The 12,965-nt window shown below is 36.3% G+C and overlaps 1 protein-coding gene across 1 annotated transcript; it reads right to left on the bottom strand.

Moving 5' to 3' along the window:
* Positions 1 to 2,126: 2,126 nt before the first annotated feature.
* Positions 2,127 to 6,278, bottom strand: LOC137073719 (caspase b-like). The gene is made up of 7 exons (XM_067442423.1): positions 6,020 to 6,278; positions 5,641 to 5,804; positions 5,147 to 5,323; positions 4,785 to 5,037; positions 4,593 to 4,676; positions 2,979 to 3,088; positions 2,127 to 2,839 (listed from the first exon to the last, which is right to left on the bottom strand). The coding sequence occupies exons 1-7, from the start codon at positions 6,276 to 6,278 to the stop codon at positions 2,711 to 2,713; spliced, it is 1,176 nt and encodes a 391-aa protein (XP_067298524.1). The 3' UTR covers positions 2,127 to 2,710.
* Positions 6,279 to 12,965: the final 6,687 nt, after the last annotated feature.

Below are 12,965 nucleotides of genomic sequence, written 5' to 3'. Positions count from 1 at the left end.
ATTACTTACCACCCCTGGGTACAAGAATTGTTTGTGTGTGTGTGTGGTTCTACAATAAACAGAGAGGAATGAATTACTAAACTGCAATATCACAAATAGTACAGCATTATGCTCACACTAGGATATTATAACATTAGGGTAATTATTAGAAATAGAACAACAATTCTCTTTATAAAGTAAACAGCTGCAACAATTAACTGATTACAGCAATGAATAGTCACTTATCACTAGACAAACGTTGTACATGTAATGTCTTTAACTGCAAGTCATAATTAGCGTAGCATCCGGTTGAATATGCACATATCATGATATTAAGTAGTGTCTAGAAACGATCTCAAAGTGACTTCAATATTAAACAGTGGACTATATCGTCATTGACGTGCACCAGCTAAAACCACTCAGGAATCATTTAGAACAGGCTACTTCTGCGTCCCAATTTCCCTACTTATACTACGTCCTAAAAGTATGTACTCTTTTGTGAAGAAAAGGTATATACTTTTGAGTGTGTAGCAGAAAAGTATGCAAGCTTCGGGACTACTTCGCCATCTTTAACGGACTCTGTCGCTTAGTTACGAGCGTCACCGTTTTTCTGCCCTGTCAATCATCGTCAGATTCGTCACAGTTAAAATCCTCCACATTCAGTTTAATCTCCTGCCGTATCAGAGAGAAATGTAGCCGCTCGTTGATCTGCCATGTGTGGGTCTTTAATGCAGAGACTCTCCTCATGTGTTTGCAGTTTAAATATAATGATGCATTTAAAAGTTAATGGCCAAACGTGTCGTTAAAAAAGTTCACAATGCTGCTGCAGGTGAATGAGGACAACACTGAATAAATATATTTTTGTCAGGTTAAATATTGATAGTTGGTCACTCAAACTTATCTAAACTTCTCTACTTAACCGTGGAACTCGCACATCTGTCATGTTTTTTTAACGCTTTTTATCCGCGTTTGTAGTTCTAATTGAATCCTCGACCAACTCGCAATGGGTTGTGGGCAATATCAGCCGCTAGAGTGCCCATCGATCCATACTTCGAATTCGGACCGGAAATAGTAAACCATCCGGGAATCTTTGGAATACTCTTTTCAACATACTATGATTTGGGACATACTAATTCTATTTTCGAATACTATTTAGGATGGATAGTATGCGAATTGGGAAGCAGGGTAAATGTCTCAGGAACGCTCCACTAACCATCCACACATGAACGAAGCTTCCGGCAAACTCTCTTAAAGAGATAGTTCACTTTAAAATGAAAACTCTGCCATCCTTTACTCACCCTCAAGTTGTTTCAAACCTGTATGAATTTCTTTCTTCAGCTGAACACAAGGGAAGATATTTTTATGAATGTCAGAAACCAAACAGTAAACCGGAGCCATTGTAGGAAAAAAAATACTATGGCAGTCAATGGCTCCAGTTTACTGTTTGGTTTCTGACATTCATAAAAATATCTTCCCTTGTGTTCAGCTGAAGAAAGAAACTCATACAGGTTTGAAACAACTTGAGGGTGAGTAAAGGATGGCAGAGTTTTCATTTAAAAGTGAACTATCCCTTTAACGCAATTGGTGCTACTGATGCAACTACCGCTGACTAGACCAGGGATTATAAGCAAAGTGTGCAAATCTATATGCCTTTATTCACGTGAAAAATCTTGGCACAACGCTCTATTGTGTTTAGATGCAATTATTAAACAAGATCTATATCAATACATGAACTATTTAATTGATTTCCGGACATCTTAATACTAATTTTTCTGCAATTGTTAGTGTACATATTTTACATCTGATATAACATTGTATCAGCAATGCAACCCCCTTTAATACGCCATATAGTGCATATCATATGCACGTGAAAAACTGCCTACTATATGCATGCCAAAGCTCATTTTGACGTATGAGCGCGCCTTACACGTCAAAATGAGCTTTTTTCGCGCGAATATGATACGCAATTTATGTCCCACCCACTTTTTAAAACAAAGTTACGCCACTGTGCATTGCCATCTGCAGCTCCTGTAACCGTTTATATATATATATATATATATATATATATATTTTTTTTTTTTTATTTTTTTTTTTTTTTTAAGGTGTAGCGGTAATTACTCTTCCCAGATGTGAAAAACCTAACACACATGAAGCAGGAGGGCATGGTAAAAATTTAGAAAAGCTTTATTGATTAATTTGCACTTGTATCAAAGTTATATAAAAAGGATTAGGAAATATTTTTTTAATAAGCAATCTGATAAATGTCAACAATTTTTTTAATGGAGACGACTCCGGAGCAGTTAAATGGTTAATATAGTAATATGAAAAATATTAAAGTAAAAAAAAATGATAAGTAATGCCATTTAAATGAATGTAAATAAATGATAACTGCCAGTATATATGTTTTTGCATAAAATACTTCTTTTGATTTAAGGCAAGACGCTACCAATGACCAACTTTGAGATTTTGATCCATTTTGCTTTTTATTACACTTTTTCTATTTCCTTTGTAGATTTCCGTTACAATAAAAATCGAATTAAATCATTTCTTTTGAACTATAAGTTTTAAACCCGATTCCATCCGATTTCTGCTCAGCAAATGTATTCAAAGTTTGATTTACTTACATTACATTTAAATTACTAACATTACTTCAAATCAAATTTATTTACATTTAATTTCTAACTATTATCCAGAGGCGTCTTGCCTTAAACTGATTTCAAACCGCACATCTTCAGAGTCCAGGGAACAGGAAGAATTTCTTGGAAAGTGACATCCTGTCAACACACGGCATTATTTTGGCTAGTCGACCATCAACCTTTACACATTCAAATAGTGGGTCATTCTCCATACATAAAGCAACCTATAAAAGAAAGATCATATTTCAGTGAAAAGAAGCAAACTCCAGTATTCATTTTAGCTGAGCAGTGAACTGAGGAAGAGATTGTTCTGACTTTGGGCTGAAACAAATCAAATCAATTTGAATGGGATTAAACATTTACCTTCCTGAACAACTCCCGAATTTCATCAGCATGAGCACATTTACTGAACACCTGCACGATGTAGCAGATAAAAAAACTTCCGTTGGCACCAGTCCTGTATGCACGGACACCTGTGGAGAAAGAGGTTTAAGTACTTCACAAAGCAACCCAAACTTTGAAACTTTGCTCCCCTGATAGCAGACTAAAATCTTGCTTTATTTCTATGCCATTGAATCACATCCGTTTCAAACAGAGAGCATGAAATTAATATGTTTTTGAACCAAAAAGTCACTAACTCCCAAACAAACAGTGTAATCCTCTTGAATTCTAATGAAACAGACTGACAGGAAGCCAGAAACACGAATGATCAGGTGATATATGTAATGTATAAGTGTATAAAGCAAAGCTCACTCCTCTGTCCTCAAGAGACGCTCTAGCGACTAACACTAGAGGTTGCAGCCTTTAGCCTCTGTGTTAGCACATCCGACTCTCATGTGGGCAGACCTGGGTTCAAGTCTTGCTTAGAGCGGGGCGGTTCAAATGTGACAGGTTACATGAGCGTTTAATTTATGCTGTGATGATTTCAGAAGTTTTTTTTTCAGATTTTATTTGGCTCCACACTCAAGATTGTTAAAAGTAACTCTGCAGAAGTGTTAAAGTTAATGAGATAATTAAGCAAACACTGATCTCCATAATACAGTAGTGACTTAAAAATGGTGACTCTTTCTGTCAGTGGTTCTGCTTGTTATCATCAGGTGTTCATCACTAATGATCACTAATCTCTTAATTATCTCATTAGCTTTAACACTTCTTCAGAGTTACTTTAACACTCTTGAGTGTGGAGCCACATAAACTCTGAGGAGAGTTCATTTAACACTGGAGTTTTTGCTGTGTAAATTAATTTAGAAAGTTATCTGATATCAACGTCTACTGGCATCCTTATATATGGCTCTATGGACATCCTGTTGAGAGCGACAACAACAGAGAGTGGCATTATAATATAGTTTTCAGCATCAAAATGTCGAACAATTCACTAAACTTATCCCTGAACAAAAGTGGTTATTTCTTAATAATAGATTTTATTCACCAATAATACTTTCTTGCCAATGTTGATTCAATGTAAAATAAATGATACAATTTAAGTTCAACAAATACTGATTTTATGTCCATCTTGATCTATTTATGTTCAATTGAATTCAGTGTTAGTCCGCTATCAGGCTAAACATGGACAGACTATGGCAAGCCGTTTTGACTTTTATTCATTCGCAGGATATGAATTCTTGATATCAGCATTTGAATCTGAAAGGCAGCATATGGTGGCATTTCACTAGAGAAAATACAATTACTGATATCAAGAATGAGCATTTTCTGAAACTTGAAATGTTGATATCAAGAATTCATATCCTGTGAATGAATAAAAGTCAAAATGGCTCAACATAAACAGACTGATTCATGAGCTTTCATCAGTTCACCTTTAAAGTGTGACTCCACATTAAAGCATTGCTAAAAGAGACAACAGTTGCTTTATGTTTATAGCTCTTTGAATATGAGGAAAATGAACAGAAGTGTGGGCTACAAATCAATCAGTGAACTCAAATCAATCAATTCAGCAATCAGTGTTTTCTGAGCACTTACCAGGGAGGGTAGCCTTAAAACTGACAGAGTCCTTCTCTGTGTGTATAATGGCATCTGATTTTATTTCCACACCTCCTCCGTCTCCTGGACAGAGAAACGGTTAATGATATGGATTGTAATATTACAATAAAAAGATAAATATGGAGTGCATCAGAATGATAAAAGAGTTGAGTTTCATCAGGCATGTTGTACCTCCTCTGCAGGCTTGAATCAGAATAACCTTTGGTTTATCAATCAGAGCCGGACAATTCACCGAGTTCAGATGGAAGAAGATGTCGTCAACAAAGAAGACATCAGCATGGTTATTCTCCTCATCATAGTTGACTCCTAAAATGGCATCTTTATTATGGATTGTGTTCCCGTGAGACATGATGACCACAAAGGTGCTGTCCGAATCACGATGTTCAGGACGTGCAGCAAAGGTCTTGACTGCATTCTCTATTCCCTGTCAATAAAAAAATTTTTTTTAAAGAAACGCATAGTATATAATACATTGTTAAATATTTGTTCACATCTCGACATCCACACTAGAAGTCCACTAGCTCTATACGCACTTCTCCAGAGAGATTTCTGTGTTTCACAACAGTGTAACCCAAAGCCGTCAGCAGCCACTCCATGTTCTCCTCGTCTTTCTCTGCTCCGGCCCTGTTGTTCCTATTATCCGCAAAATGTATGTTGGTGATTAGCAGAGCTAGACGTGTCCTCTGAGACTTCTCCTTTGGTATATAAATCTATGAGAAAACATCAGTATATGCAGAATTAGAGCACAAGCTGTTGGGGCTGAAGCGGTTTCTAATGCAGTTGCCAGAACTCAAACTAAATAAGGATTTATTATAAATGCATTGCATAAATATAGATGATTCAGCAATATAAAATCCATAATAACATAAATGTGACTTAGAGGTCCTGTCCTATTTGTTGATATCATGTGATAAAAAATAATAAAGCAATGGCTATAATTAAAAAGTAAATAACAATTATGTATGAAAGATGGAGTTAAACTCTGGAGGACTGGCAGTCCCTGAATTAACGGTTAATTGAAACTTGCATCATCTCTGTTTTCTCTGAGCAACCTGTCCTTAGTCTCTTGGCTGCATGGTTTAATCCCGCTAGGTCTAATCCAATCAGACTTGATGAGCAGCGGCTCCTCCTCAGGCACTGGAGCATTTCTTCCATCCACCTGGTCACGCGGATGAGCTGAAGCCAGAGAAACACATCGAAATATATATCAACAGCTATTTATGAACAAATATCATTCTTTACTACTGTTTAATATGGCATCTCCTAGCGTAGTCTGCAACTACATTAGTTTACAACTCTTAAGACTTCCACCGCTCTGCACTCAGTGAACGCAGCTCCAGTGTCCTCGTGTTCAGCTCATAAACAGAAATACAGCAGTTTAAAAAAGAATATCTAAATGATAATACCTTCCTGAAGCCTCGGCTCGAGTTCGGCTGCGAGATTATTTTGGTTGATGTTGCGTAGCGCTAATACTGCGATACTCCCAGCATTAGTAGTGTAATATTGGGTCATGAGATCCACAACATCTTGGTGATCAGCTTTCTCAAGCTTTGATGCAGGGATACGGGCTACGCCTTCTGCCACACCGTTCTCGAGCTCCCAGGTGAACCGTCTGAAATCTGCACTCTTTAGCTCCTGAAGGGCATCAAGGATTAATCTTTTCATGGCGGCCATTTTGTGTCACTAGGAGAAAAAGTTAGAAGACTCAAGTTAGAAGGACAAATCTGAGACCACCGTACACTAATTTTGAATAAGCTCAGTTGAACTCTGTGTAAAAATGTTTTCAATAAAATACATTAAAAATTATACGTTTTTGTATAATTATTATTTACATTCAAAGAGGAAAAGGGCTTTCATCATATAAAACAAAAAAAAAATCACACATTAAATGATTGTACCTATAGCTGGAGAAAACAGCTTACATCAACTGATGATAACATTCAGTTATCATCAGTTATCTTAAATCATTTATTTCATTAAAAATAAAAAAAAACAGTTATGATGTTACCACATGAAGTACATTTTAAAAGTGGAACTGACTAAACGTTTGATTTCTCTGTGTAATCATGTAATTATTGTGATTTAAAAATATATATTTTTATTATAATTATATCTATCTCTAATGTTTCTATAATTAATCAGTTATAATATGTTCTTGTATTTACTTGAAAATATAATGATAATAGGAATAATAATTAAAATTGCATTTTTGCTAAGAAAAAAAAGTTTTTATAATTTAATTTAAACACCAGAAGTGGACCGACTCGTTACATTTTTGCATATCATTTCTCAGTATTCCTCCGTGTTACCCAGTTAAATATTGCCTGTTTGTTAATATACACAACATTTGTTTAAACATCAATTCTTTGGCCACACCTGCGCGAACTTAAAACTCTTTTTCCCGTTGATTTGCTCTGAAATGAAGACTGTGTGTGTGTGTGTGTGTGTGTGTGTGTGTGTGTGTGTGTGTGTGTGTGTGTGTGTGTGTTTGTGTGTGTGTGTGTGTGTGTGTGTGTGTGTGTGTGTGAGTGTGTGTGTGCATTAAATCAGAGCTGCCAACTCTCACGCATTTGGCGTGACGCGCTTTCGGGCTCTTTGTCACGCTCTCACGCTCACGCTGCCCAACTTCATCTCACGCCAAATGGCCAAACCTGCTTTTGATATTAAACAAAGCTAGGCCTATAGATTTTTTATTATTATTAATTAAGTTTTAATGCGAAATTCAAACAATAAACAGCGTTTTGGTGCTAATGTGGTATAATGTTAAAGGCAGAGGCATTGAAAAGCGGAGTTGCTCAAGCCTTGATTTTGATGATCTGAATTTTAGAATGTTGAATTTGATGATCTGAATTTTAGAATATTGAATCTGATGATCTGAATTTTAGAATATTGAATTTGATGATCTGAATTTTAGAATATTGAATTTGAGGATCTGAATTTTAGAATATTGAATTTGATGATCTGAATTTTAGAATATTGAATCTGATGATCTGAATTTTAGAATATTGAATTTGATGATCTGAATTTTAGAATATTGAATTTGAGGATCTGAATTTTAGAATATTGAATTTGATGATCTGAATTTTAGAATATTGAATCTGATGATCTGAATTTTAGAATATTGAATCTGATGATCTGAATTTTAGAATATTGAATCTGATGATCTGAATTTTAGAATATTGAATTTGATGATCTGAATTTTAGAATATTGAATCTGATGATCTGAATTTTAGAATATTGAATTTGAGGATCTGAATTTTAGAATATTGAATCTGATGATCTGAATTTTAGAAAATTGAATTTGAGGATCTGAATTTTAGAATATTGAATCTGATGATCTGAATTTTAGAATATTGAATCTGATGATCTGAATTTTAGAATATTGAATCTGATGATCTGAATTTTAGAATATTGAATCTGATGATCTGAATTTTAGAACATTGAATCTGATGATCTGAATTTTAGAACATTGAATCTGATGATCTGAATTTTAGAATATTGAATTTGATGATCTGAATTTTAGAACATTGAATTTGAGGATCTGAATTTTAGAATATTGAATCTGATGATCTGAATTTTAGAATATTGAATCTGATGATCTGAATTTTAGAATATTGAATCTGATGATCTGAATTTTAGAATATTGAATTTGATGATCTGAATTTTAGAACATTGAATCTGATGATCTGAATTTTAGAAAATTGAATTTGATGATCTGAATTTTAGAATATTGAATCTGATGATCTGAATTTTAGAAAATTGAATTTGAGGATCTGAATTTTAGAATATTGAATTTGATGATCTGAATTTTAGAATATTGAATTTGATGATCTGAATTTTAGAATATTGAATTTGATGATCTGAATTTTAGAATATTGAATTTGATGATCTGAATTTTAGAATATTGAATTTGATGATCTGAATTTTAGAATATTGAATTTGATGATCTGAATTTTAGAATACTGAATTTGAGGATCTGAATTTTAGAATATTGAATCTGATGATCTGAATTTTAGAATATTGAATCTGATGATCTGAATTTTAGAATATTGAATCTGATGATCTGAATTTTAGAATATTGAATCTGATGATCTGAATTTTAGAATATTGAATTTGATGATCTGCATTTTAGAATATTGAATCTGATGATCTGAATTTTAGAATATTGAATTTGATGATCTGAATTTCTTCTTCATGTGAAATCTTGAATCTGTATTTTCAAAAACTGAATATTTACAGTCTATTAATTCAGAACAAAATATCTGCTGTTTGAAAATACATGTCTAAACAATTTCGACATAAAAACATTTCAGATGTGTTCAATTCCAAAGGTTCTATATTCAACATTTAAAAAAATTCAAATTCAGAAATATGTAAAATGCAACATAATATTCAATTTTGTTAGATTACACTTGTCAATAATTCAGATTTATACAATTCAAATTCAGATAATTTAGTCATATTTCTAGCTCCATAGAAATGAAGCCGCTCGTTGATCTGCCAGTGGGTCTTTGTGGGTCAGAGTCTCTCCTCATGTGTTTGCAGTTTAAATATAATGATCCCAGATAGCAAGCACAATTGGGCCGATTCCGTCTGAAATGCGCCACTGTTGGCTCACTGTCGGCATCGGTGAAATGATAATGGGCCAGACCCGTGCCGAATGTTTTTTACACATCTGACTGACTGACGGCTTTTTCTTTACGGGCCAGCATCGGCTAAACGCAGTTGTACCCGCGTTGGCTGACCGACAGCTTTTTCTTTACGGGCCAGCATCGGCTGAACGCAGTTGTACCCGCGTTGGCTGACCGACAGCTTTTTCTTTACGGGCCAGCATCGGCTGAACGCAGTTGTACCCGCGTTGGCTGACCGACGGCTTTTTCTTTACGGGCCAGCATCGGCTGAACGCAGTTGTACCCGCGTTGGCTGACCGATAGCTTTTTCTTTACGGGCCAGCATCGGCTGAACGCAGTTGTACCCGCGTTGGCTGACCGACGGCTTTTTCTTTACGAGCCAGCATCGGCTGAACGCAGTTGTACCCGCGTTGGCTGACCGACGGCTTTTTCTTTACGGGCCAGCATCGGCTGAACGCAGTTGTACCCGCGTTGGCTGACCGACGGCTTTTTCTTTACGGGCCAGCATCGGCTGAACGCAGTTGTACCCGCGTTGGCTGACTGACGGCTTTTTCTTTACGGGCCAGCATCGGCTGAACGCAGTTGTACCCGCGTTGGCTGACCGACGGCTTTTTCTTTATGGGCCAGCATCGGCTGAACGCAGTTGTACCCGCGTTGGCTGACTGACGGCTTTTTCTTTACGGGCCAGCATCGGCTGAACGGAGTTGTACCCGCGTTGGCTGACTGACGGCTTTTTCTTTATGGGCCAGCATCGGCTGAACGCAGTTGTACCCGCGTTGGCTGACTGACGGCTTTTTCTTTACGGGCCAGCATCGGCTGAACGCAGTTGTACCCGCGTTGGCTGACTGACGGCTTTTTCTTTACGGGCCAGCATCGGCTGAACGCAGTTGTACCCGCGTTGGCTGACTGACGGCTTTTTCTTTACGGGCCAGCATCGGCTGAACGCAGTTGTACTGGTGTCAGGTTCAACCGGTTCATACTCACTGTAGCGACGTGTATTTACCTTCGGCCCGAGTTAGTTTTGTCACAGGCGGGCCACTACAGGAATTAAGAAACTCAGCCGTGTGTGAAAAAGATCCTGAGGAGGATCCTGCAACGCAGATCATTTCGTTTTTGACAGGATCATTTCAGCTGAAAAACAAGTAAGTAATTTAATTCATTTTTTGTTTTAGTGTTGTTTGATGTTTTAATTACAAGATCAAATATAGTTTAATCAATATCTAATGTTTTGCGATGATAATGGCGTAATGTGAGAAACCCATTCGGTCCCGGAGATACTGAGTGTTGATGAAGGCCTAAGTTACTCGGTCTCTTTTTAAGGTTAACGTTAAGATATAAGTTAGCTTATGTACTGTTTATTTATTTATTTATTATTATTATTAGAAAAACTGCTGAGCTCTATCGAGTACATTGGCTAATTAAATTATATATTCCATTTTGTTTTTCAACGAGTGAATTTAGCTTTAGACCACTAATCTCTTCAGGCGGCTCTGTGTGATTTCACTAAACTTTCAAAAGAGTCATTTGTTTGTGAATCTAACTAAAATCATTACTATTACTAAAATAATGAGTGAACAAACTGAAGTTTCATATAACGTTCAGAATTCGACACCAACACTTTACAGATATTTTTGGTAACAATACAATATGGTTTGATTTATTGACTACATTATTAGTTAACATAGACTAGAAAGCACATGCAGCATTTATTAATCTTAGGTAATTTCAACATGTAGCCAACTAATTTTTTTAATGAAAAGTTGTATTTATTAAAATTAGTGCTCTGTGAACTAACAAGAACAAACATTTAAAAATAGTTGTATTTTTATTGATTAATGCTAACAAAGATTAATAAATACTGTAACAAATATTTTGCTAATTTTTAGTTAGTTAACACATGTTAACTTATTGTAAAGTGTAAATGATGTAAACTGCTGCATTAACTCTGGCAACAACATTAAAGTGCATCTTACCTATGCACTTAAAAAAACTGTCATGCTTAAGATTTAATAATGACATATGTATTCCTTTATTCAAAAGATGCAGTTCAGAGAAACCGTCATGGCTAATCCCGCTGAAATGGAGATCGAGGGCTTCGTAAACTGGTGGCTTCAGCCTCCAACTGGCAGCTGATTGAGAAAACGCAAGGTAAGTCTTCCTATACACACTCAGTTTAAATCCATATTAAAGAGGAATCTCTTTAACCTAGCATAAACATAACACACTATCACATTGCTCCATAAATTAGGTCAACAAGAACTAGAAACACTTCCTATCAACAGAAAATGTACTTGTTACATCGTAAGAGTAATGGCATCTACACTAATATTAATCTGTCTCTTATCACAAGGTTACTGTAGTCAGCCGGATCTAGTCCATATCAAGATCAGATGGTGGACTTGCACCCTAAGATGACCACAGTGTAGCCCTGAATGTCAGACCAGACCTAGAAACAAACCGCCAGTGGAGACCTCGTTGACACAACAGTCCACAACAGATCCTCCTCAGCAAAGACCTGTATACAGGCCCAAATGGCCATCTTCAACTGCCTGGAATCAACCACACCATGTTCGTTTGTTTGGCCAGTGGACAACTGGCACCCCAACTGAGCCTGTTTTGTTTTTCTCCATTCTGTCACCTGATGGAGTTCCTTGCCACTGTCGCCTCTTTGCTTGGTTAGGACACTTAATCTTCAACAGTATTATTGTGACTGCACTGACACTATTGGATGTAAATCTGGCCTGGCCTGACATCACTGCTTTCTCCAGAGCTACTTTATAGTTGAAATTAACTTTTTATAATTGATGAACTTTACAGTTATTGTCATTGAACTGAACTGACTTCAGCTGTCTTCAAACTATTACTGCTTTACAGCCAAATTGAACTCTGTTTGCATAATTTTCCTTTTTCTCCCTGTAAAGTTGCTTTAAAACAGATTTTGACAGTATAAAGCGTTATATATTTAAAGGTGACTTAACTTGTGCAAAAGGAAATTATTTAGTGTTAAAGAGAGTCACAGAGTTTGTGTGTAAAAGAGAATGATGTTTTTCTTTTAATATATATTAAATTGTTTTGTTATTTTGCGATTTAAAAAAATGTTGTTAATAAATGTTAATAGTATAGTGATTTGTTCATTGTTAATGTGTTTATATTATTAAAGTGTATTTGTTCATTTATAATAAAAATCCTTAATCTTTTTAAATGGTTGAATTTGTGTTTCAATTGCCAGTTTCTGGGCCACATCTGGCCCGGGGACCCAGCCGACTCTCAGCCAGATCTGTCTTACAGTGGCTGGGCCAGACCTGGGCCACATAAACAATACAAGTCGTTTTACAGGGTGTGGGCCAGATCTTGGCCAAAGGAAATTGTTTGTGTCTGTTTTCAGTGTGAGGGCCAGTTTTGGGCCGGGGACCCAGCCAGAACTGGGCCAGAACTGAAGCATGCGTGAGGCCCAGAGGTGGGCCAGACAAATTTTGCTAAAAGTTAATGGCCAAACGTGTCATTACAAAAGTTCACAATGCTGCTGCAGGTGAAATATAATGTGGACAACACTGAATAAATATAATTTTTGTCAGGTTAAATATTGATGGTCACTCAAACCCCTTTATCTAAACTTCTCTACTTAACCATCGGACTCGCACATCCGCCATGTTTGTAGTTTTTTTAACGCTTTTTATCCGCGTTTGTAGTTCTAATCGAATCCCCGTCCACCTCGCAGTGG

This window comes from Pseudorasbora parva, chromosome 4, assembly GCF_024679245.1.
Source record: "Pseudorasbora parva isolate DD20220531a chromosome 4, ASM2467924v1, whole genome shotgun sequence".
In the NCBI taxonomy this organism is placed as follows: domain Eukaryota; kingdom Metazoa; phylum Chordata; class Actinopteri; order Cypriniformes; family Gobionidae; genus Pseudorasbora; species Pseudorasbora parva.
The sequence above is the reverse complement of the archived record's forward strand: the minus strand, read 5'-3'. Positions and strand labels throughout refer to the sequence as shown.